This window comes from Polistes dominula, unplaced genomic scaffold (assembly GCF_049000335.1).
Source record: "Polistes dominula isolate Pdom_NZ unplaced genomic scaffold, Pdom_raw_medaka contig_37, whole genome shotgun sequence".
Taxonomy (NCBI): domain Eukaryota; kingdom Metazoa; phylum Arthropoda; class Insecta; order Hymenoptera; family Vespidae; genus Polistes; species Polistes dominula.
Window position 1 is genome coordinate 994,518 of NW_028301169.1, and position 26,736 is coordinate 1,021,253.

General features: G+C 25.4%; 1 protein-coding gene across 13 annotated transcripts in view; it reads left to right on the plus strand.

Annotated features, from left to right (window-relative positions):
• The window catches only part of sei (potassium voltage-gated channel seizure), a 129,948-nt gene that overhangs the window by 88,349 nt on the left and 14,863 nt on the right, over positions 1–26,736 (plus strand). For 12 of the 13 annotated variants that reach the window (XM_089179113.1, XM_089179125.1, XM_089179117.1 and 9 more), the window contains 10 exons: positions 7,733–7,976; positions 10,562–10,743; positions 14,977–14,997; positions 22,317–22,471; positions 23,034–23,154; positions 23,415–23,535; positions 24,210–24,519; positions 24,640–24,976; positions 25,351–25,538; positions 26,024–26,148. In XM_089179113.1, the coding sequence (XP_089035239.1) occupies positions 7,733–7,976; positions 10,562–10,743; positions 14,977–14,997; positions 22,317–22,471; positions 23,034–23,154; positions 23,415–23,535; positions 24,210–24,519; positions 24,640–24,976; positions 25,351–25,538; positions 26,024–26,148 (1,804 nt within the window). The remainder of the gene's footprint in view (positions 1–7,732; positions 7,977–10,561; positions 10,744–14,976; positions 14,998–22,316; positions 22,472–23,033; positions 23,155–23,414; positions 23,536–24,209; positions 24,520–24,639; positions 24,977–25,350; positions 25,539–26,023; positions 26,149–26,736) is intronic. The other variant, XM_089179116.1, reaches the window with a different exon arrangement.

Genomic DNA, 26,736 nt, shown 5'->3' on the forward strand with positions numbered 1-26,736 from the left:
TTGGTTAGTTGGTTGGTTGATTGGTTGGTTGGTTAGTTGGTTGGTATTTTGCTTGGTGCTGGTTTACAGCGACTCTTCGAGGCTGTTAACTGAAACAGGCCTCCTCCTCTATCCTGTTTAGTTTTACCGCTGGTTACCGAGCGTACGGTCACGGAACATTCGAAAGAAACTCAACGTCTTTATAATGGTACTATACACGTGTGCGTATTTCTGATGATACGTGACTACGTGTGTTGACCTAAGTTTGTATATATATATATATGTGTGTGTGTGTATATGTGGAAAGTGAAGGAAAGAGAAAGGAGAAGAAGAAGAAGCTTAAATCTCAAAGTACGAAATTAGATCGACTACGTGAAATCCGTTGGAATTTCGTCTTGGTCCACATTAAATTCATTCAAAGACAATTTTAATTCTTTTTACGTGTTACCTAAAAGGGATGATATCAAGGGATTTTATTTTTAATTACTATTTCCTCCCTTTTTGTTTATCATTTATTTTTTTTTTTTAATCTTTCTTTGTTTCGATCGAAAGTATTTTTATCAAAGTTGAATTTTAAATTCGAGGTTTAATTCTTTTTTTTCTTTTTTTTTTTTTTCTAAGTGTTACCTACAATTTTCTTTTTTTTTTTTAAAGGGATAAGGGATTTTTTTTCTAAAGCCCACCTTATTTTTTTTTTTTTTTTGTATTTTTGTCAAAGTTGAAACGGTTTGATCTAAAATTCCGTCGAATGTGTGTTGCAGTTTTTTTTTTTACTTTGTTCGAAATAATGATGCATACCGGATGAAAGAAAGAATAACAACGTGGCAAAGTTTTTTATTTTTTTTCTTTTTATTTTTTTTTTCGAACACTCCAACCTTCTTTCTGTGGTGAATATTATTTATTTTTAAATTGGTGAATTGTTGTAGTATTGTATCGTGAATCGATTGGAATGATCGATGATTCAATCAATCTGTGAGTGCGTGGGTGTTTTATTTTTTTTCACTTTTAGATACTCTCAAATTCGATGAATTCGTGGACTTGAATTGAAATAAAAAGAGAAAAAAAACACAACAAATTATTATTATTATGAAAAAAAAAGGCAACATTCAATATTATTGAAGTTTTTATACCAATATATGAACATATGTTTGATTTTTTATTATTAAAAACAAAAAACAAAAAACGAAATGAAAAGAAGATAAAAAAAAATAAATATCAAAAAATTGTTTAATGAATTGTTTATAAAAAAAAAAACCGATATAAATATATGAATGAAATATGAAATTAATTGAATAGAAAAATAAAATTGAAAAAGAAAAATCATTGAAGATCGAATTATAAAGAAAATAAATAAAAAGAAAAGGTACAGAGGTTCAGAGTTTCAGAGGTTCAGTTTGTGTAACGCGCTACTTCCGGGGCAAATGTCGAAGGTTTCTTTGAAGAAATTGAAAGTTTACGATGTTACGTGTAAAAGTAAAAGAAGAAGAAGAAGAAGAAGAAGAAGGTCATAAACCTAAAGACAAAACAGGTGGTTCACTGATACATTTACTCTAGTGTTCCGTGTTTTAACACAAGCACGATTGAAGAAATGACTTTAGAATATTTCGTGACAATTCCTGCAACCATGATAGGATCATATTTCTCAAGAGGAAAGAAACAAAAGTTTCGTTCCTTATTATCAACGGTAATATCATTTCACATTTTTTTTTTTTTATATATTTACATTAAAATCTTATCAAACTAACAGAGATAATCATGATTATTTGTTAATAAAATAATATTGCTATTATAAATTGAGATATAAATTATTCTATCTTTCAAGTTGGATGAAACTGTATACAGTGTGGAAAATTTGATTAAAATCAGTTCAGTAATTTCGAAGTTTATTGCGGACAAACAACGTCACACGTAATTCTTAATATTACTATTATTTATTTATTAATTAAATCATTTCATATTATTCATTTTTTTTCAGATCATTTGTATTTATATTATTGAAATATTATTTAACGTGTGTATTGAAAATGTTATTACAATAAATTAGAAATTATTTATTAAATATTATTTCATATAATTATTATTATAAATTATTTTTAGAAAAATATATCAAATAAATGAAAATATAATAAAATAATACATGAAATAAAATATATGAAATAAATAAAATTAAAATTAATTTTTTTTTTTTTTAATATAATTTAAATAAAATTTATTTTAATTTTTAATATATTGTATTATTTATAATTTTATTATTAATTTTTTTTAATTATATTATTATTAAATTATATAATTTAATATTTTAATTAATCTATAATATATTATATATTATTAAATCATATATTTATAATTACTAATCAAAATTTATATTAATTATAATTAATACAGTAATAAACCTACTACAATTTCCAAAATTAAACAAGAAACTTTGAAAATAAAATCAAATGAATCAATTCATCAAATCAACCCACCAAAATGTAATCAATCATCAATCAACCAACCCCCTTTTCTTTTACACATGACGATTGAAATATATATATATAATATATATATAATAATAAATAAATATGTAATATGATATATATTAATAGAAATTCCATTTTTAATGTGAAATCAGACAAGTCGATGGTTTGAAAGTTGAGAAATCATTATTTGTTCGATATTTATGACATAACGAGGACAACCAGAGACGAGCTTTATGCTTCTTCCATCTATCTCTCTCTCTATCTCTCTCTCTCTCTTCCTGTTTTTATCACTAACACACATATACGTACACATATTATGTACAGACACAAGGGAGTAGTATGTCGTTTCGACGGAAGCTTTCTCGCTATTAAAACGGATTATACATCATTGAAACCGATGAAACGTACAAATATGTTTGCTGTTGACGTGACCTACTTTTGAAAATCACGCAGTCTATAAAAGTGGTGGGGATAGAAATTAAATTGCGAAAATATATAAAAAGAATATATATATATGTATGTATGTATATGTGTGTAGAGATTGGAAGGGCAAGAAAGGGAAGAAAAGGGAATCGTGATCGTTGATTGGTTGGTTGGTTGGTTGGTGTGTTGATTTTTCTATGTTGACTTGTATTTAAAGTAAAGATACAAAATATGAAATGGTATAGGTGTGTATATGTGTGTGTTAGTTTCTATTTTATGTAAAAAGCACACACACACAAAAAGTGGTTCACAAAGTTCAAATGACCTCGAGATACTATAAATGATTACAAGGACGAAATATTTTTTCAAGGGAATGCGTTTTTTATTTCTTTTATTTGTTTTTGTATTTTTTTTTTTTTTTGTCAATGCTTTTACTGTCTTCCTATTTTTTTTTTTTTTTTTTTTTTAATATTTGCGAATATTAATAAAACAGATGTGTGAGAAATTTGTAATATTTGAAGAGACTACTATACCAATTTGTAAAGCAATATTCTTTTGACAGATTTGGGAAAAAAGGGGGAAAAAAAAAGAAGTAAAATAAAATAAAAAAAGATCGCAGAATTTTTAGAAAAATAATAGGCGATGGGTGGGTTGGTGGGTGGGGGGTTATTTGTGAGAATGTGTGTGATACTAATTAAAATTGTTCTAGCGTTAATTAATTTTTAATTAGATTTTGAAGGAAAAAAAAATAATTCAAATGAAAATGTTTGAACATAAATTTGATTGAACGAATTACCAAAAAAAAAAAAATAAAAAATAAAAAGTGTCGATAATAAAATGAAATATATATTTTTTTTTAAATTATTTATAATAAATTGATGATTACTGTTAACTAATTCTATGAAAGAGAAAATAAATTAGAGTTTCTATTTTTTTTTTTTTGCTTAAATTTGGCAAAAGTTTCCTGCAATCAAAACGATTGATGTTTTTTCCCCCCCTCGAATATTTTTGGACATCCTTCAAATTTTCTTTTTGAAAAAAAAAAAAAAAAAACTCAATCTTTTTTACCAATCATATATCAAACATTAATCTCAATAAAATGCCGACGACTGTATCTGAGCCAATTTGTCGAGAAAACGTTCCTATCTCAATGTGTTTTTATATTTTTGTTTTTCAACCTAAAACGTTCAGGGATTTCGAATCGAATCAATCCCTTGAAAACCTAAAATAACAAGGATAATCATACCAAATGGATTTTACGATCCCATTGTTCCCATTCTAAATGTGTATCTCATCTTGTTTTTTTTTTTCTTTTTTTAGAATTTTGATTAAACGATCTTATCTAGTTAGGATAAATAATTTCGAATATTTATCTCAGACAAAACTTTTGTATAAAATATTAAAACAATTATGAGTTCCAATGAAGAGGTCATTGGAACGAGGTTGTCAGGTCACGACCTCGGCCCAGCCAGAGTCACGATTTTTTTTTCTCCTCACCTGGTTCATGTTACTCACACCAGGTGTATGTTATGAATAAAACATTGAAAAAGGAATTGGATTAGCATTTTTGTTAAGTTCAAATAGTATCAGTCATAACGTTCATCAATCTGTTCATTTTAATTGGTACTACTGATGATGATTGATTTTTGTTTATGCTTAACTAATGCATACAATCAAATATTGTCAATTAATATATCATTAATTTATTTCAAATATATTTGCATAAATATTGTTGCTAAAATCGATACTAACTCATAAAGAACAATTTCAAAATTGTCAACAAAAATTCAAGTTTCATATTGGTACCGGAAAATTTCTTTACAGATTATCATCAAAATATATTTATGAATCATTAATAAAATTTGTTTATTTTGCAAACAATTTAATAAATATGTAAATAAGTTAATAGTTTCATCATAATATTATCCTTTTTTACTTGGATAATTTAGATTAAACGAATAGTTAACAAATAATGGTCTTGTTGTGTTGCAATACCAACACCAATAGCAACATACATATATATATAACAAATATATATATAACAAAAAGATAGATCGAGTGAGATAATAAGAAATCGATCGAAGAAGCTAAAGAAGAATCTAACCAACTAACACAACTACGCCTACCGACTGAGTTATTAGTTCAGATTAGATGCTTGCCGAGCACGAAATCCTTCTTCAGTGTTGTTATTGGTCTAAGCGAGGAGGTCGCAAGGCAACCAAAGGTCTATTAGCCTAATAGGGCTAAACCCTACTCCTTTTTACTTCACTTATACTTCTACAAATATCCACATCAAAATGTGTGTTGTAAACTAAGGGGTGTGGACTAAACATAGAGGGTTGTCCTCCTAGTGTTCAACACACTAGCATATTCTTATACATATGCACATTCACATCCACAAAATTCACATGCACATTCACATGCAGTTGAACATGCACATTCACATGCACATTCACATGCAGTTGAACATGCACATTCACATGCAGTTGAACATGCACATTCACATGCAGGTGAACATATGCACATGAACTTGCACATGAACAAGCACATGAGGCTGCACATGAACTTGCACACGAACATGCACATGAGGCTGCACATGAACTTGCACACGAACATGCACATGAGGCTGCACATGAACTTGCACATGAACATGCAGATGAATGTGTATATATTGATATTATTTTTCAACATGTTTGTGAACGCATATGAGAGACACACACAACATTTTCAACACACTTCTTCCTTGTTTCTTCTTCTTCTTCTTCTTCTTTTTCCTCTTCTTCTTCCCCTTACGTTTCCTCGTCATCCTCCTCTCACATCCTCCTCTACCTCCTTCTACTTGCCTTCGCACCAATCGAACAACACCAGCTCTCCCCTTTTACGGCCTGCATTGCATCAGTGTGAAGCCAGCTCTCGTGCAGGACTCTTCGTCCTTTATAATACGCGTGTTTCCTTTTGCTACCTCTCTCTCTCTCTCTTGATCTTCCTTTGATGGTTTTATATTAAGTGTCAACAACATTATTCTATTTTCTTTTTTAGATATACTCTAGGACATTCTCTTTGATCTTTTTCTAGCCATTTGTCGTTCGTTCAATCGATCACATATTTTTCATATTTTTTTTTTTTTATATTGTTAACTATTGATCGTTAATATTGTTTATAATATTTGGTACCGTGTTAAACGAGTAATTAAATAATTAATTTATTTATTTATTATTATTAGTATTTTCTTTTGTAAATTAAAATTGTTTATTCTGTGCATTTCTGAGCATATGTGTGCTCATGTTAATGTATACATGTATATATATTTATAATTATATACCATTGGATTTTTATTTATTAATATTATTTTATTAAATATCGTTGACCTGTTTCTTTGACGCTATTTTTTTTTTCTTTCCCTCCCCATTTATTTCACAAGGGTGAATTTATTTTAATACAAAGTAACACCTCTTAGTGTGTAACCAATAAAAATATCTACATTCGATACCAACCCTGATTGATCGAGGTTTAGTTTTTTTTTTCTTCTCTTGTTTCATTTATAAAAATATCGTCTAACCGATCGGTCAAATATTTGTTATTAATTGTGCATTGTGCATTGTGCATTGTGTATTGTATGTGTGTGTGTGTCCTGTGTGTGTATCTAACGTGATTGATGATAATGAAAAATGATATCAATGTTTTAAATGTTTGATGATAAATTTCATTGAAAAAATATTTATTAATATAATATTAAAATAAAATTTTAAGGGGAAAGGGAAATTTTCCTTAAAAAAAGGGAAAAGAGGAAAAAGAAATTATTTTCTGGTGATTTTTGATCGATGGTGTTAGTGTGTCATAATTGAAAGGATTCTATGTTTCTTAAATGGCAGAAAGTCCAATTAGCAACTCAAAACGTTTTTGTGCTAGACAGGTCAGCAATTAATTAATTAATTATAATAATAATTTTTATATTAACTAATATATATTCATATTGAACAAAATTATATTAATTATTAATAATTAATATTTATTTTTATTTTTAATCTCTTACCAAAAATTAAAAGTACGAGAGAGTTGGTTGTAAAGTTTGTTTGTTTTTTTTTAGAGGGGCGGGGTTTTTTAGAGGGGTGGTTGCATAAATAACAATTTTTTTTTTAATTCTAAAAAATTAATTCTGATCTAAAAATTCTGTAATAATTTACAAGAGATTATTAAATAATAAAGAAAAATAATTAATAATAATAACTTTTTAAATCATACTACTATTACTATCTCGATATAATAAAATGCGTATACTCGTAAATGTAAAAAATATTACACATTGGGTGTATGAAGAACGAAAAAGTAATAAAAAAAAGAAAAGTTTTTTATAAACATATATATATATATATAACCAATATGACCTTGTTTTAAAGTTACAACTCGTTTTATGGATAAACTTTAGCAGATCTTATCGTTTGATCAACTTAACGTGAATTTACCTTTAAACATAACTTATAATGGGATTATCCATAGAATATTTATTTATATAAGAACAACAAAAAATCTCATCAACGATATCAAATATCAAAGAATTGCAATTAAGAAAGATATTAAAAAAAAAAATATAAAAAAAAACAAATCTACCAATGGTTGATTATCTCAAGTTCGTAAGAATTTGTAATCAACGAAATGATTATTCCTACTGTGTTTAATAAATTTGTAATAATAATAATAATTAATAATAAATATAATTAAAAAAAAAAAAAGACAAATTGTACAATTAAATGAGAGAATGCATTGGAATGCACAAATTATTGCATTTTTCATTGATCTGATAATATGGGGAACATAATAAATAAATAAATAAATAAATAAATAAATGAAAAATTGTTTAAAATTCGTAGGTGTTGTCCCTCGGCGCGGACGTCCTTCCCGAGTACAAACTACAATCACCTAGAATCCACAAGTGGACCATATTACATTATTCTCCCTTCAAAGCGGTCTGGGATTGGGTGATATTACTTCTTGTAATGTATACAGCCATATTTACACCATACGTTGCCGCATTCGTGCTGTCCGAGCCGGATTACAACAGCAAGAAGAATAAAAAATACGGTGACGATCCCATCGTCATCATAGACTTTATAGGTAAGTCATTTTTTGTTTTTTTTTTTTTAATAATAATAATAATAATAATAATGTATTAACATTAAACAATACACCATAACATTTAGAAAAAAAAATGTTAATTTGTTATGTTGAAGTGTAATTGTTTTTGTAATTTTTAAATGTGTATTTTAATTTTAAGTTAGAAATTTTACATTTGTTTTTTTTTTTTTTTTTTTTTAGATAGAAATTAATTACACGTATATTATTTATTTATAATTAATAGAAAATATATTTTGTGTGTTTAGGTGTTTTATTGGTTGAATGTTATTTTGTTATAGATTAGGATATATTTATTTATTTTTATTAATTATGGTTGTAAGTGTACTAGGTAGGTTTCACTTATGTGTTAGTTTATGTGTTAGATAATATATATGTATATATATTTATTTATATATTATTATTAATATATTGAATATATATTTATTTGAGAAATTTAATTATATTTTTAATTATTATTAATATATTTTTTATTTATTACATTTTGTTCTCGTTTTGTTTCTTAATTTTCTTCTTCTTTTTTGTTTTTTTTTTGTTTCAAATGTGTTCTAATTTGTAAAAAAAAAAAAAAAAAAAATAAAATAAAATATTATTAAATGTCTATTACTTATTTATAAATAATATAAAATATTTTCTTATATAATTATTTAAATTGATAGAAATTTCTATTTTACATTAAAATATATTCATTTGTTTATCATAATTGAAATTAAAATATACGTGAAGTGGAATAGGTTTCAGATTGTTAATTTATTTATTTAAATAATATTGTTTATTTATTCTACTCTGTTTTATTTAATCTCCGATTGTTTTTTTTAATCCTCTTTTACTATGATATTTCAATTTTTTTCTCTTTTTTTTTTTTTTATCATTGATATCGTGTTACAAAAATATGACGTAAGAAAAAAAAAGATGTGATAAGAACTTTTGTCAGATTGATTGAACATTAGTTGAAGTAGAAGTGTGTTTTTTCTGTCTATGGTTCAGTCACAGTTTAATAAAAATTCGTCCTTCTATAGAACTATTAAAATTTATAACATAGAAAGATAGATAAAGTAGAAAGAGAAAGAAATAGAAATAGTGTGTAAGCGGAAATTGAACAAACAGGTGTGCGACAGAACTATGGATAAATAATCTATGCTTTATATGCTCGTGTGTTTCAGTAGAAATGAATTTCTCTTTTCTCTTTTCTCTCTCTTTCTCTTGTGTTCTTTTTTTATTCACCTCTTTCCATTTCCTTTAACTATTTATTTTTCTATGTTATTTTTTGTTCTTTTTTTTTCTATTTTTTCATATTGCCCCACTTTCGTGTAATATTCGTTCGATGTTCGATAGTCGTACGAGAAAAAGAAAAAATAAAAGTCTATCCTAAATCGTAAAAAAAAAAAAACACGTACGTTTTAGTATCTTGCAACAGATCAATTTTTATTTTTTTTTTTTTGATTATCAATATAATCTTTTGATTAATAAATTAATAAAATTTTATCTAGATATTATCGTGAGTAAAAATATTATTTAAAGATAATTGAAATTGAATAAATAATGAAATGATATCTAATTTGAAATGAGATAGGAATAAACCAAATTATACATTAGAATATTGACATATAAATAATTAAAAAAATATAAATAAATGTATTTTAATAAAAATATATAATATTTATAATAAATAGTATTATTGTATAGGGAATGAAGAATATTGGGGGAAAGAATTTAAATATAAAAATAAAATAAGAGAAAAATCAATTGGGTGATGTTAAATTGAATTTAAAAAAGGGGGAAAAGAAAATAAATAAATAAATAAATAAATAGATAAATTTAAATAAAATATAAATAAATCCTAAAATATCAAATATATTCAATCCAATATAATTAGAAATAAAAATTAAATTAAATTAAAAATATAACAAAATATAATTAAATATAATTGATATATAAATAAAATATTAAATATATATTCCATTTTACCTAAGTTTCCCTTTTAGTCGCCTCTTACGACAAGCAGGGATTACTGAGGGGGTAATTCTACCCCGCCACCCTCACGGGGGAAATTATTAAATATAATAAACTTAATAATTAAAATAAATAAAATTAAATCAAACAAAATATAATTAAATCTAACTCATACATAATAAATATTAAATATATTAAATATCCAATAATTTGAATACATATAAATTACGTGTCACGTTGTTTGTCCTCAATGGACTCCTAAATTACTTAACCGATTTTAATCAAATTGTCCACACTGTATGCAATTTCATCCAACTTGAAAGATAGGATAGTTAATATCTCAATTTATAATAGCAATATTATTTTATTAACAAATAATCCTGATTATCTCTCTTAGTTCGATAAGATTCTAACAGATAGCGGTATAAGGTAATTCGTTGACTTAAAGACATGTGTATCAGACTGATTGTGATACATAAACTCTTATATATCAAATATCCTAATTCAATAATTAAAAATAAAATGCATTTACTCAAAAATGCATTATTAATTGAAAAATACAAATAAAGGAAAATATAATGTGAAGTAATTATTCTTGTTGTTCATTATTACAGTCGATGTAACATTCATCGTGGATATCATCATCAATTTTCGCACGACATTTGTCAACAATAACGATGAGGTGGTGTCGCATCCTGTAAAGATAGCCGTCCATTACTTGAAGGGTTGGTTCATCATCGACTTGGTGGCCGCAATACCCTTCGACCTTCTACTAGTTGGCTCCGATACGGATGAGGTGAGTTTTTATATTTTGCACGGTTATATACATATATATATAATATATATATATACATATACATAAAGAAAAAAAAAATATATATATATATATATATATTATACTTATACTTTTATCGGAAAGATATTTTCTATAGTCGAGTTCGATCCCGAGGGTGCGCGCGCATAAAAACGAAACTTCTCTTTACGTTTTTAAAATCAAATATTCAAATTATTCTTCTCGTCTATATTTTTTTCTGGTTTTCTTTTTTTTTTTTTTATACTCCAACCCCAAAACCAACCTCCCCCATCTTCTAATCTTCTATCTTCTATCTTCACGGGGTTTGTGTATTTGTTTTTTGTTTTGTTTTGTTTTTTTTGTTCTAATGCATTTGTTATATTCTTTTTTTTTTTTTAATTAGGGTGAATTCCAAATTATATTCGTGCATTGATTGTGTAATAAATTTTTTGTTTTCTTTTTTTTTTATTATTATTATTATTATTATTAAAATTTTGCTTTGAAAAATTATTTCATTTAAATAAAAAAAAAATAATAATATTGCACGAAGGTTCTTGTTTTTTTTTTGTGATTCACACTAATAATAAATATATTCGTGCATTGGTTGGTATCGTAATTTGTTTTATTGTAAAAAATTTTGCTTTGAAAAAATTATTTCATTTAAATTAAAAAAAAAAAAAAAAAAATAAAAATATTGCACGAAGATTTTTTTTTCTTTTTTTTTTTTTTGTAATTCACACTAATTAAAATTTGTCATCACAATTTCTATGACTAAATGAGAAATTTATTAGATATGTATAATTAAACGAAAATATAATATTTGATACAACAATAATTAGAACTCGAATGATAGATAATATTTTAATGAAAATTTTTACTCATTATAAATAAACAAATATATATATATATATATATATACATATATATACATATATATATATATTTAATTTTGATAAATGTGAAAAAAAAAAAAAGAAAGGAAAAGAGGAAGAGGAAGAGGAAGATGAGGAGGAAGAAGAAAGAAAGAAAGTGAGAAAGAAAGAGAGAAAGAGAGAGAGAGAGAGTGAGGGAGAGAAAGAGAGAAAGAAATAAACAAAAAACAAAAATTGTATAAATATTAAAAAAAAAAAAAAAAACTCACACACACAGCGATCTCTCGGGATCGAAATAATCGACTTGAAGTTTTATAGAATGTCGGTGTTAGCTCGTAAATACGAATTAGGATGATATGCCGAGCCCAAGTTAAGTGCCCATAGGTGTGTCTCTTTTCCGGACTGGTGCTTAGTTCGTTTTTTCCAACCCCAGAACCCCCAACACCACCACCACCACCACCAACCCCTCCCCCAGCCTACCCTTCAACTATTTTTCGACGTTTTTCTTCTCGGTGTTGAATGATTTATTTTGGATTTTTTATTTTTTATTTTTATATTGGTTTTTTTTTTTTTTTTTAATTTGAAATTTCAAATTTCATTTCATCTAATTTGACATTTTATTTATTTTTTTTTTGTTCAAATTTCATTTCATTTTATTTTATTTGTTATATTTCTCATTTTATTTTATTTTATTTTATTTTATTTTATTTTATTTGTTATATTTCTCATTTTATTTTCATATTGATTTGATCTCAAATTGTATTTCGATAATTTTGAATTATTATTTTTATTTTTATTTTTATTATTATTATTATTACTTTTTTTTTTACTCCTATTTGTGTTTGTCTAATATTTTTTGTTTTTTGTTTTTGTTTTTTTAGTTTACTGTTAATGGTTTTGTTTCTTATTTTCTTGTTTTTTTTTTTTTTTTTTTTTTTTTTTTTCTAATACTCCATATCTCAGAATACCAAACCCCTATAATTTTCAAAAGATGTTTGATTTAAATTTCGTTATTTTTGAGTTATCTGACTTTTCCTACATTGGTTTATTGTTTCGTTAAGTTTGTTTGTTCGTACGTTTGTTTGTTTGTTCGTTCGTTCGTTCGTTCGTTTGTACGTTCGTTGATTTTTTATTTTGTAATTTTTATTCTTTTTTTTTTTTTCTTATTACTCGAGATAAATTAAATCGTGTGTGACCAAAATTTATGTGACCAAAAAAAAAAAAAAAAAGAAAAAAGAAAAAAAAGAAACAATTTAAATAATCAATTCTGTTCTTCAATTTTTTTTTCCATTCCATTTCTTCTCGTCAATATATTCGAATTTATTTCATGTAAATTAAAATACCGAAAAAAAAAAAAAAAAAATAAGAAAGAAGAATTATTGGAAAAATTGTCGTACGATGATGCAACAAAATCGTGAAAAAAAAAAAAAAAAACAAATGCAATTAATTGTCTTAAATGAAAATATCAAACGACGTGGAAAAAAAACGATGATGAAATTTGTCCTATGGAAAATCCTTTTATAAAAGAATTGTTTTTTTTCTTTTTTTTTTTTTTCTTTAATTTTTTTTACTAATCAAAGATTCAATATTATACGTTCAGTTTGAAATTACAAAAAAAAATAATTAAAAAAAAAAAAAACAGAAAAACAGAAAAAATAAAAGTCAAAAAGCAACGCCGAATAAAAATCAGAATAAACGTCCTGTTTCTTTTATTATTATTAACATTATTATTATTATTATTATTATTATTATTATTATTATTTGTTTAATTTGTTAACTTCATCATCTTCTTCTTATTCTTTTTATTATTTTGTTTATTTTTTGGTTCCTTTTTTTCTCTATTTCTGTTTGATTCGTTCTATAATATTATATATTCGAAAAAGCATGTACCTGTGTTTCACGTGTATGCATACACTTTTAATATTTCAATGTGTAAGTAAGACTAGTCCTTATTTTTCGCTGTGAAAAATTATTGCTCATTATTGTTTAAAAACAAAAAAAAAATAAAAAAATTAAATAAATAAATAAATGAAACAAAAAAAAAAATGAAAAAGTGTTCAGACACTTCGTCGTCATCGTCGTCTTCGTTGTATTCTTCGTCGTCGTTGTTTTCATTTTATTTTATTTTTTTTTTTTTCGTCATCCTCGTCGTCGTCGTCGTCGTCGTCGTCGTCGTCGTCGTCGTTTTCGTCATTTCAATAATTCTTAGTTTTTTTTTTTATTTTTTTTTTTTTTATAAATAATTAATAAGAATAATTTTTAATTATATCAATATTATTCTAAATTGTTTTTAGTATTCTAATACTACTACTACTACTACTAATACTGTTTACTAACTACTAATACAATTTCTATTTCTATTTCTATTTGACTTCTACTTCTACATATTCCATTTATCTTTCGTATTTTTATTTTTCAAATAATTTTATTATTTTTTTTTTCTACCCTTTAACCCGTTTTTAAACGAACGATTTAAACGAACCTCCTTTTTTTGGTTTCATTTCTTATTCGTTTATTCCTCGTTGTTGTTTTGACATTTATTCTAATATTTTATTTTATATTATCTCATATTTATTATAAATGTACTATTGTATAATTATTTGGTAAATATATTACGTAACGGGTGACTCAAGAAAAAAGGATTGACAATGTTTTTTTTTTAATTTATTTCAATAATTCAACCGTTCAATTGCACACATCGATTAACAACTCGACTTTTTGAAAAATTTTTCATTTCAGTGTCAATAAACTTGGCATAGTCATAACTTTTGATATTTATAATAACTTTATTGAATAATAAACATTAACAATAACATTAAACGGCCACATTTTTTGTTGCCATTGAATAATAAATAATACAACATTATTTCATGGTATTTTTCAACTTTTTGTTTTATTGAAGTTAATCGATGTGTGCACTGAACTGCTCAATTTAAAGAACAAAGGAAAAATATAATTAAAAAAAAAAAATGAAATATAATAATTAATGCAACGAGAAACGTGTTACGTATATAGAAAATAATAAAATAATAACAATGAGACAAATTAAATATTTCAAATTGATAATTTTGTTCTCTTTCTCTCTCTCTCTCTTTCTTTATTTTATTTTATTTTATTTTATTTTATTTATTAATTATTCAACTTTTATTTTCTTTCTTTCTCTCCCCCTATTTTTATTATTCTTCTTCTTCTTCTTATTCTTCTTCTTCTTCTACTTCCTCTTCTTCATTTTTTTTAGAAAAAAATTAAAATAATAAAAAAAAAAACGTAAAATATATCAAAAAAAAAAAAAAAAAAAATAAATCTAAAAAGTTTGCCATGATAAAAGTTAACGAATTTTAACATCAGTTTAACGTTTTCGTAGCTCGGCTTGGACAAGGACGAGGTTAGTTGAGACACAAAATACACACACACAATTGAAAAAAAAAAATATATATATTAAAAAAAAAATAAGAACATTATTTATTATTAATTTTTTATCATTTTTTTTTGTTTTTTTTTTTTAATACAATCACAAAGCTGACGAGTTTGTACGAATTTTTGGTCAGTTCATTTTTTTATTTTTTTATTTATATATAAATATATATATATATGAATATATTAATAAATTACAATATTATATATATATATATATTTATATTTAATTATTTATTTCACGTACGATACACCATCACAGTGATTATTATTAAAAAATCTATAGAAAAAAAAAAAAAATACAAAAATCATCACAGACTTATCTATCACTATTTTTATCTCTCTTCCTCATACATACATACATATATACATACAACCATATATATATATATATATATATATATATATTATAAATAAAAAAAATATATATATATATATATATTGAAGTATGTATATTGAAATAATTTTTCATTGCTTTTAATTAATATACAAAATGTTTCTTAATACGTGAAACAAATTTTAGAAATGATTGTACAATATAATTAAACAATTAAAAACAAACTTTTACAAATTAATTTTATCATAAAATTAATACCATTTATTTATATTTGTAATAAACCACACACCACTTTTCATTATCGATTTGTATTTAATTAAATTGTAAATTCGTAAAGTGTGTGTGTGTGTATATATATATATCATCAACAATTTTCGTAATTATTTTCACACGTATAATTGTTTTTGAATAATTAATGACAATTAGTTGACAAAATTGAAAATTTAATTACACGAATCAAATGGAAAATGAATGAAGTGCTTTTTTAAAAGTTCAAATTGAACATTGAACCTTTAAAAATTTGCATAAATTTAATTAAACTAATAATTGTGTGATAAATATTAGGAAAATGAATGAAGTACTTTTTTAAAGTTAAAAATTGAACATTGAACCTTTAAACGTTCCTGTGAATTTAATTAAAACTAATGTGTGATTATTAACAATTAGAACAAGAAATAATTTTGCAATAATTATTATTGTTTTTTCTTTTGTTTTTTTGTGTGTGTGAAATGTTCCGTTAATTTCTAAAATTGGTCTAACATTATTGAGAAACATTTTGTATTAACACAAATATTATACACGCGCTCGGGGCACTAATTAAATCACAAATTAAATGAAATCAAATCACATACACACACACAGACACACATATACACAGTCACATATATGCAGATATTAACACAATTCAATTTTGTTTCAAATATTACTTAAGTATTATTATTATTATTATTATTATTATTATTAAGATTATTCCCGAATGTGATTTCGCACTATTTTTCCATTTACATATATATGTATATTTATATTTACAAAATTACGATATTTATTTGTTATTATTTTTGTATAAATAATTTATTTCCTTTTTTTTTTGTAAAAATTCTTTTAGATTTATGTAAAATTAATAATAATTCATATACACATATATATATATATTAATGTATACATTTATTTATATGTGTATATGCAATTACGAGAAACGATAAAGAATTAAATTGAATTATGTAAAAAATTTAGGAACACTGCAACCCCTCAATTCCTTCATTCCCGATGCAACCCCTTTTTTATTTTTTTTTTCATTTGTAGTAAGCTTTGAATTGAAGTATTTGAATTATTTTTTTTGAATTGAAATATTGAAATATTTTCGCTTTATTTTGAATATTTTTCTTCACAAAGTTTCACATAGTTTCTTTAAAAAACGATCAATTTTTTTTATAAGAAATACGAAGGAATATTTTTATTTTTTTTATTTTTCGTTGGGGTTTTTTTTTACTTCTTTTCTTTTATTCAACGATTATAGTCATTGCAATCATTGCGATCTTTTTTTTTTTTTTTTTTTAATACTGGAAGAACGATTTCAATCAACACAACGAGAGAAAAATCGTACGAGTTTCACGTATTCGATGCGTGTCATCGCGGGTCACACGTTTCTTCTAACTTTAAAAAAAAAAAAAAAAAAAAAAAAAAAACAAAAGAAAAAAATGGAACAAACGAGGAAAGAGAAAACATTAATGAGGTCGTTGTTTTCAAACATTGACTTAGATGAAATACTTTTTGCAAAACTACTATGCGAAACTATCGTACGAATTTTGTTAACAAAATGTTTCTGTACAAATTGATCGTTTTTAATATTTAATCATTTATTTATTATGTTTGTTAATTTTTTCTAATAAAAAAAATATACATATATATATATATAGATATATGAGCATGCATATTTTATGATATTTTTATTTTATTTTATGATTGTAAATAATAATTTTGCAATGAAATTATTTTGCAAATATTTTGATAGTCTGGGGTATTGCAGAAAATCAATTTCAATTGCATCTTTCGTATTTATAATTCATCCCCCTATGCACCTCCACCTCCACCACCACCACCACCATCCCATAAATTCCTTGAAACTTTTTCATATTTTTGTAAAAAAATATCTGCAAAATATTCTTTTCGTATTTTTATTTAGTCCATTTTATTTATTTCATTTCTCTTTTTCCTATCTCGTGTATATTTTTCTAATTCTCACACACGCACATTGCATATTATTTATTGCTGATTTTTATTTATTTATTTATTTATTTATTAATGAAGTACAATATAAAATGATTAAGTTGCAATATATAGAAAATTCGGCTATGTTAGAATTATTATTTAACTTAGTTTAGTTATATACATAATTGTGCCTATAATTATGAAAGTGGTCTTTAGTCAAAATTAATAAAAAATGAATTTATCAGTTATTACGTACTACATTATTATAAAATAAATAAAATTTCATGTAATTTGAAAATGATATTATCAAAAATGAATCGTTAGATAATGTTTGAAACAAGAGATATATGACTTAAACCAGGCATCGGCAACCTGCGGCTCGCGAGCCACATGCGGCTCTTCGGATGCGAACTGCGGCTCGCGAGCCACATGCGGCTCTTTGAATATAAAGCTGCGGCTCGCGAGCCACATGCGGCTCTTTGAATATAAAGCTGCGGCTCGCGAGCCACATGCGGCTCTTTGAATATAAAGCTGCGGCTCGCGAGCCACATGCGGCTCTTCAAATGGGAACCTGCGGCTCGCGAGCCACATGCGGCTCTTTGAATGTGAAGCTGCAGTTTTTTAGTTAAAACTGTTTAGTATAAATAATTTTTTTTTTTTTAATTAAAAAACTAACTTTATTTATGCGAGTACTATTTATTGTTGGCAAAAAAACAATTTTCTGGCTCTTGAAAAACTTTGAAATTTTGTATTTGGGGTCTTCCGACTTGAAAGGTTGCCGACTCCCTGACATAGATCACTTTTCCATTTTTATAATTATGGACACATATATTGATATTCATCTTCAGCTTTTTTTGGCAAATGTTTCTAATAATTATAATTATGTATGTATGTTAAACAATTTGTTTAATTGATTTGCCAAAAAAAGTGAGAGGGTGGGGGTTGCAGAGTTTGTCGCAAAGCTACTTTTACGAGCGTTTCGATAAATCCATCAGTTGAAGAAAATTATTCTCACTCACACTTAATCGATACAAATTACTTTTTTTGTTTTGTTTTATGAACAATATTATTACGAACAAGCAATTTTTATTATTTTTTATTTTTCCAACGTACAATTAATTATCTTAAATTAATTGCTAATTGTTCAATCAGAATAAAATTAAAATAAAATAAAACAAACGATACGATACGAATTATAACAAATAAATTTAAAAATACAATTATGTTCGAATGCAATTTCGAATTTAATAACAATTCTGTTCTTTTATTATTATTATTAATATTATTATTATTATTATTATTAAATAAACGAAATGCTCGTAATTAAGAAAATAATATTAGTATCGTTTCTCTCTCTCTTTTCTCTCTCTCTCTCTCTCTCTCTCTCTTTCTTTCTATCTTTTTCTATTTTATTTTTCTTATATGTCTTATAATAATTTTAAAACTTGCCAATCCGAAATGTGTACACAATTTTATAAACAAATAAAAAAGAAACAAATAAAAGTGTACGCGTATACACGTATACATGAAACACACATACTCAGATACTCAGAGACACATAGACACATAGATACATAGACACAGACACAGGAGAAAACGCAGAAGGGCCAAATTAGCAAACACAAATCATCCAATAGGAAAAATATTTAAAACAACGGAATTTTGAAACTATCGTACGTAAAAGCTTTTGCCATCTTTTTTCTATCTCAAATCTTTTGTTTTTTATTTTATTTTATTTTATTTATTCATTTATTTTCTTCTTCTTCTTCTTCTTCTTCTTCTCTCTCTCTCTCTCTCTCTCTCTCTCTCACTCCTTCTCTCTCTTTTTCTATATATATAAATATATATCTATCTTTTATTGTTTTTAGTTCGTAACCTTTGTATTTCACTTATTTTCTTGTCTATTTTTTCTTTCTTTCTTTCTTTTTTTTTTTTACTTTGATCGCTTTTATTGCAAGCTGTACAGGAAATAGAAAAAAAAAAAAACAAAAAAAACAAAAAACAAAAATGAACAGAAAAAAAATCTGTAATAAAAACCTCTAATATCTTATCTCGTTTGAAAATAATACTTACGCGATTTTTTATATTCACATTCTGATAATAAAAACCAATCCCCCTTTTGTCCTAACCCTTTGATCTACTTTTCACACGTTTCTCTAATTATGCTGATATATATTAGTAGGTGGTTTGAAAAGTCATTTCATTTTTCTTTTGTAAAAAATGAAGATAATAATTTTTACTTCGAGATTAAACCTAAACCTTTTTAGTAGTCATAAATAAATTTAACTTCTCATGTGGAATCTCATGTGTTACTATTTGTCAATTTGCAACAACTAATGTAGAAAATTGTGTCAGGAAAAAACGAAATTACTTTCTGAACCACCTAATACATTTATTAATATTATTTAAATATATATATATACATATATTTTGATAGTTTTACAAGTACATTAATATTAATTAAATACAATTTTATTTATTTAAAAAAAAAATTATAATTAAAAAGTAATTAATGAAATATGCAAAAACAAAGAAAGAAAAGTAAATATTGAAATGAATGCAAATATTGCAAAATTTTTTGTGTTATAATTTTTTATAATCAAACAATTGATTTTATTTCTATGAACAAAAAATAAATAAATAAATAAATAAAATAAAAAATACGATGTTTAAATAATGTTTGATTTTTAATAACAAACAAATAAATCTTATTTGATTTATTATGAATAATTATTCCTATCAGAACTACTTATTATTATTATTATATATATTTAAATAATCGAAGCATGAAATTATTGTGTGGAATGCGTAACACGCTTAATTAATTAATAAAATTTATATATTTGTTTTATTTTATTTTTTTTATTTTAATTATTTTTTATTTATTTCAATCAATTAGTTTGCTTTCGTTTTTGATTTGACAATGAATCGATTGAATGAATATTTTTTGTCTTTATTATCAATGTATAAGCGAATGAAAATGTTCATGCACGCTTACTATTAAATAAATTTGCATACATTTTGAAAAAAAATAAAAATACATTTGAAAAATACATTGTATATATTTAGTATGATACACACAACTGTTATGAAAATGATGTGCTTTGTGATTTTGTATCGTCGTTGTTGCTTTTGAACGTTGCTTAAATCTATCCAATTTTTCTTATCATTCTGCCATGTTCTATTATATATATATATGTGTTATGGGGTTTTTTTTTTTTAAATGCATGTGTTGTAAATGAATAATTTTGTTATTCAACAATTTTTATTTTTATTCTCAAACTTATACACACGTACGAGTTATGTACGTGTTGTATGTTTGTTAACAAAAATGAATTTATTAAATTCGAAACGAATGAAACATTCAAATTTGCCGCCTTAATGTCACATGACTCTAAAACTCTACATTTTTTAAATTATATTTGTGTGTGTGTTTTTTTTTAATATGTGGGATTCTGAAAGTTTCACATATATTAAAAAAAAAGGCACCTTGTATTTGTTAATTAATGTAAAGAAATTTAATTTAAAAAAAAGATATTGCACAAATAATTAACGATTAATTATTTGATGAGATTTATATTGTTAAAAATATCAAATGATAGTTAAAATCATAATAAAAAGGTAGAAGTATTATATTTATTATTATAATAATAATAATTATTATTATTGTTTGATAATTTGCAAATTTTTGATTGAATTTGTTCGATTGGAATTCGCTCCCTAGGAGTGTTGTTTTCGAATTAATAAAAAAAGGTAAGAAATAAAAAGAGGATTGTGCATGTACTTCATTTTTTTTTTTTTTTTTATATATATACATATATATTCTATCAATGTGTTTATTGTATAATATATATAATTTAAATAAACAAAAAGATGACAATCGCTCAAAATTATTCGATAATAAACAAAACAAAACAAAGAACTTTATTACATCATTTGTTTCAATACTAAATCGACAAGGAAAATGTTTAATTGATAAATTAAATTAAATTGAGTTAATAAAATATTAAAAAAAAAAAAAAAAAAAAAATTCAATTAGAATGAAAAAAAGAAAACCCTTTGACATTTATCGATTTTTAACTGAACTATATATATATATATATATATATATATATATACCTATATTCTAACATTGAAATATTGAACACGTATCGATTGGATACTTTCGTATGTAATGTAAAAAGAAAGAGAGCAAGAAGCAAGAAAAAAAAAAAAAAGAAACTGAAATGAAATAAAAAATGCAAAAGGAAAAGAAAAAAAAAAAGAGAAAAGTAGAAATGAAAAGATTAGCCCAGTTTTCTGGGCTCATCATTAATAATTCGAGATGTCAATGTATGAAACGAACGTAGTCCAGCATAATATTTAATTAAAAACCATTGGGACAATAAGAATCGTATTGGTTGAATTTAAAAATAAAAATAAAAAAAAAGAAAGGAAAGAAACTGATAAAACCCGAATTGGTTTGGATTTATTCATGAATTTGTATTATTGAGCGATTGAAAATGTTACAAATACTGTATCGTAGTTCGTTATCGATCTTTTTATAGGTTAGGTTAAAATAAAATTAATGAAGAAGAGAGATGACGATGATAATAATGATAATAACTATAAAAATATATATATATATATAATAAAGTGTTCGGAAATGTTGAAAAGATTATTATCTCGAAAAAAAAAAGAAGGAATTAAATATGTCGGTCAAGTTAGTGTCGTGTTAGATGGACAAAATGGCGCGTTATTTTCAGACGACGACCTTGATTGGACTACTGAAGACTGCCCGTCTTCTACGATTGGTCAGGGTGGCTAGAAAAATCGACAGATACAGCGAATATGGGGCAGCGGTTTTGCTCCTATTAATGGCCAGTTTTGCTCTAATTGCTCATTGGATGGCATGCATTTGGTAAGTTTAAAAAAAAAAAAACAAAAAAAGTCATACATAAGTTAAAAAAAAATATATATTTGTTTCTTTCAAAAATGAATTAAGTGATAGAAATTGATGCATGTACACGTTCCAGTTTTGTTTTTCATTTCAATCGACCCCTTTTTGTTCTATTTTTATAATTACAGCATCCCCTTAACTAGGGGATACAAACGTGTCAACGAATAAAATGAATCAAATATTTGATATGTTCGAAATAAAAATATCTCACCCCAGTTTTTTTTTTTTTTTTTTTTTTTTTAAATAACATTCAAAGTATAATCAATTGATTTTGTATAAGTTGAAAACTTGGCAGTATTGAATGAAAATTTATTTTTTTTTTTTTTTTTTTTTTTTTTAATAATTATAATACGTTGATCGAAACAAAATTGTATTTATAATTTTATAATTATATAAATTTCTTATACAATAAATATAAATGAATAATAAATAAAATGTTATATAACACAAATAATTTTATATAAAAAAAAATATAATAATAATATGTTAATTTAATGAATTATTTTTGTTATTATCGTTCAAGGTATGCAATAGGAAATGCTGAGAGGCCAACATTAAAGAGTAAAGTTGGTTGGTTGGATATTTTAGCCAATGACACGCATCAATTTTATTCACACAATAATACCGGTGGACCGAGTATAAAGGTAAATCGTTTGATTCGTCATGGAACAAATAATAATTCAATAAATATACGATAAAATAAATCAACGTTTATGTACGTCCTATATTAATTATAAAAAAAAAAAAAAAAAAAAAAACAATTGAAATTTAATCCTATAAAAACATCGTCTTATATTTCTTTATTAAATCATTTATTCGTCTTTTCTCTCTCTCTTTTTTTTTCTCCTCCTTTTTTTTTTATTATTTTTTTTTTGCTTCCTTCCTGGTTTTTTTTTCTTTTCAGAGTCGTTATATCACAGCATTGTATTTCACATTCAGCAGCTTAACGTCCGTCGGTTTTGGTAACGTTGCACCCAACACGGATGCCGAAAAAATATTTACTATTATCGTTATGCTGATAGGATGTAAGTTTATCAATATATTTACACATACATATAGAAATATATTTAATTCTTTCGTTACCAATGACCCATATATAAAAGAGGGTGGTATAGGGTAGAGGTCGTTAACACCATTTTGTAACAACACCGTGTATAATACGAACACGTTCGATCGATTACCATGAAAAAAGGGTCGTATGAATACATCCAATGAATTTTTCTATGTAAAAACAAAATTTGTAACGAAAGAATGAAATATTTTATTGGGACTTACGTATTAACGCCATCGCAGCTAAATTCCAATAAAGAGCAATCTTGTTGTTTGCACATATCAACCGTCAGGGTTTCGTCAGGGTTTCTACTATTTTTTGTATTATTTTTGGCAAATCTCAAATACGAATTTTTGTAGCATTAAAAAATGACGAAACCCTGACGAAACACTGATGCAACCCATGACGGTTGCTGTGTGCAAACAACAAGGTTATTTTGTGCGAACAACAAGATTGCTCTTTATTGGCGCATTAGCGGAATTTGTGCTGCTATGGCGTTAATACATAACTACCATTGAATTTTTTTAAATATAAAATAATAATTGTGTGATAAAATTAATGTGTTCATTTTATTTATGTTTTCTATTTGTGTTTTTTTTTTATTTTTATTTTTATGTTTTTTTTTCTATTTTCCTTTTTATTTTCTAGCATTAATGTACGCCAGTATATTTGGTAACGTATCGGCAATAATTCAAAGATTGTACAGCGGTACAGCGAGATATCATACGCAAATGTTGCGAGTTCGTGAATTTATAAGATTCCATCAAATACCTAATCCACTTAGGCAACGTTTGGAAGAATATTTTCAGCATGCATGGACATATACGAATGGTATCGATATGAACAGCGTACTCAAAGGATTTCCCGAGTGCCTTCAGGCTGACATTTGTCTTCATCTTAATAGAAATTTGTTAAACAATTGTAGAGCCTTCGAGGGAGCTAGTCCAGGTTGTTTGAGGTAATTTGGACAAAAAAAAAATTACAATTACATTTGTCTCAAACATATTTAAAAGGAATCACACCCATACGATTAATTAATTAAAATTAATAAATAAAGTTGTTTTATTTAATATTATAGAGCGTTATCGTTAAAATTTAAAACAACTCATGCACCACCTGGGGATACGTTGGTACATCGTGGAGACGTATTGACATCATTATATTTCATATCACGTGGAAGTATCGAAATATTGAAAGACGATATTGTAATGGCAATATTAGGAAAGGACGATATATTCGGTGAAAATCCATGCATATATCCGACAGTAGGCAAATCGTCATGCAACGTACGTGCATTGACCTATTGCGATCTTCATAAGATACACAGGGATGATTTGCTCGACGTATTGGCACTTTATCCCGAATTTTCTAATCACTTCAGTCAAAATTTAGAAATAACTTTCAATATGAGAGATGTAAGTCTTATCATTATAAATATATATTGTAATTATATTGATATATATATATATGTGTGATCATAATTTATGAATTTGAAATTGGTTTAACCATAAGAGTTGAGATATTTAAATTTATACATAAATCAATTCAATAAAATATTAAAATAACAAATATTATCTCTGACAATTAATTTTTAATAATTTTTTTTTCCAAATTATATTGAATTTAATTAAATTTGGAATAATATTTGTACGAGTATGTAAAATAGTTTAATTTGGACAATAATTTCATAATTATGGGCACACATATATTTGATGAAAAATAAAATTTTGTATTTGTTTAAAAACAAATGAAATGTTAATAATAATGATGATGAATTTTGATGGGATAGGAAGAACAAGCAGGAGTTGATCCAATGTCAGCAAGGTTTCCTGTAAGTACTCCAACAGACGTCGAAGTTGACGCCAGGAGATTTGCCTTCCGTCCACCAAGATACCGTCGAGGACCTGGAGGAGGTCCTGGCACAAATCTTATACCTACAGGTCGACAAGATTCCTTGCAAGACGAACAAGAAGACTAGTAATTATCTATTCATCTTACTTTTTTTCTCAATTTTCATGCCTAGGTGACAATGAAAAATAATTAAGCTGCCATCCTAGGCTTTATTTGACAAATTTTCATTTATTTGAAATAATTATAATATTAACACATTGTCAGTCGGCAACCTAAGAGACATTTAAAGCCTGAACGCCGGCAACGTATTGGCCAATTTAAACCTCGAACGCCCCCCGGCCTTATTCGCTTGTTTCTGATCACTAAATAGCCAAAAAGATCGGTGTAATTATAGCAAGTAAATACAAATCGAGTGTGTAAGACACTCATACCAGCAAAAACAAAATTTACATCATCGTAGGGCAGCTACTCAAACGACAAGCTCAGAAACCTGCGTTTTCGTGGGGCCCGGCGCTCAAGCGACAGTCTCAGAAACCCCGCGTTTTTGCGTAGCCAGCTGTCAATGTGTTCAAATGATATATTAATATATAAATAAAATGATAATTTTACAGTGATAAGAGTAGTGGTCACGGTATACTTGAATTTAGTACCGACAAAGCTGGACAAGACGTGACACCATTAAATTTGGAATTCGATGAACCGAAACAAAGAAGTTCGACATTGAATTCAATTACCGGTGAGATGATAACGCACGTTTTTATCAATATTATATATTACACACTTTTATTCAGCTCAAAGAAAAAAAAAAAACCAAAAAAAAAACAAATCTTCTTCTTTGATCATTTCTTATCAATCTTGGGGAAGAAAAAAAAACAACAATTTTTCGTGCCTGTTTTTATTATACTGTTTGAGGAATGTTGTTTTCTGCTGCACGACAATATATATATATATATATATAGATATAAAAACCCTCAACCAACCCCTGTTTAATACCCCCTCAGTTAAAACGATACGAACATATTTTTTATTCAATTTTTTTCTTTTTATATTTTGTATAAATATATTGGCATTTTGTTGATATTAGAAAAAAAAATACTATTAGATTAATTTGTTATTTATGGTGGATTTCGCGTGCCAGAGATTCCACATACAATATACATATATATATATATATAATTAATTAATTATTTATATTTTTTTATTTATATTTTTTTTTCTATCCTTAAAACAATTCAAATTGGATTCTCTAAATTGCGAATATCTTATGCATCCAATTACATTTTTATTTCACACACCATCACCCCCTTGTTCTACCCCCTTATGT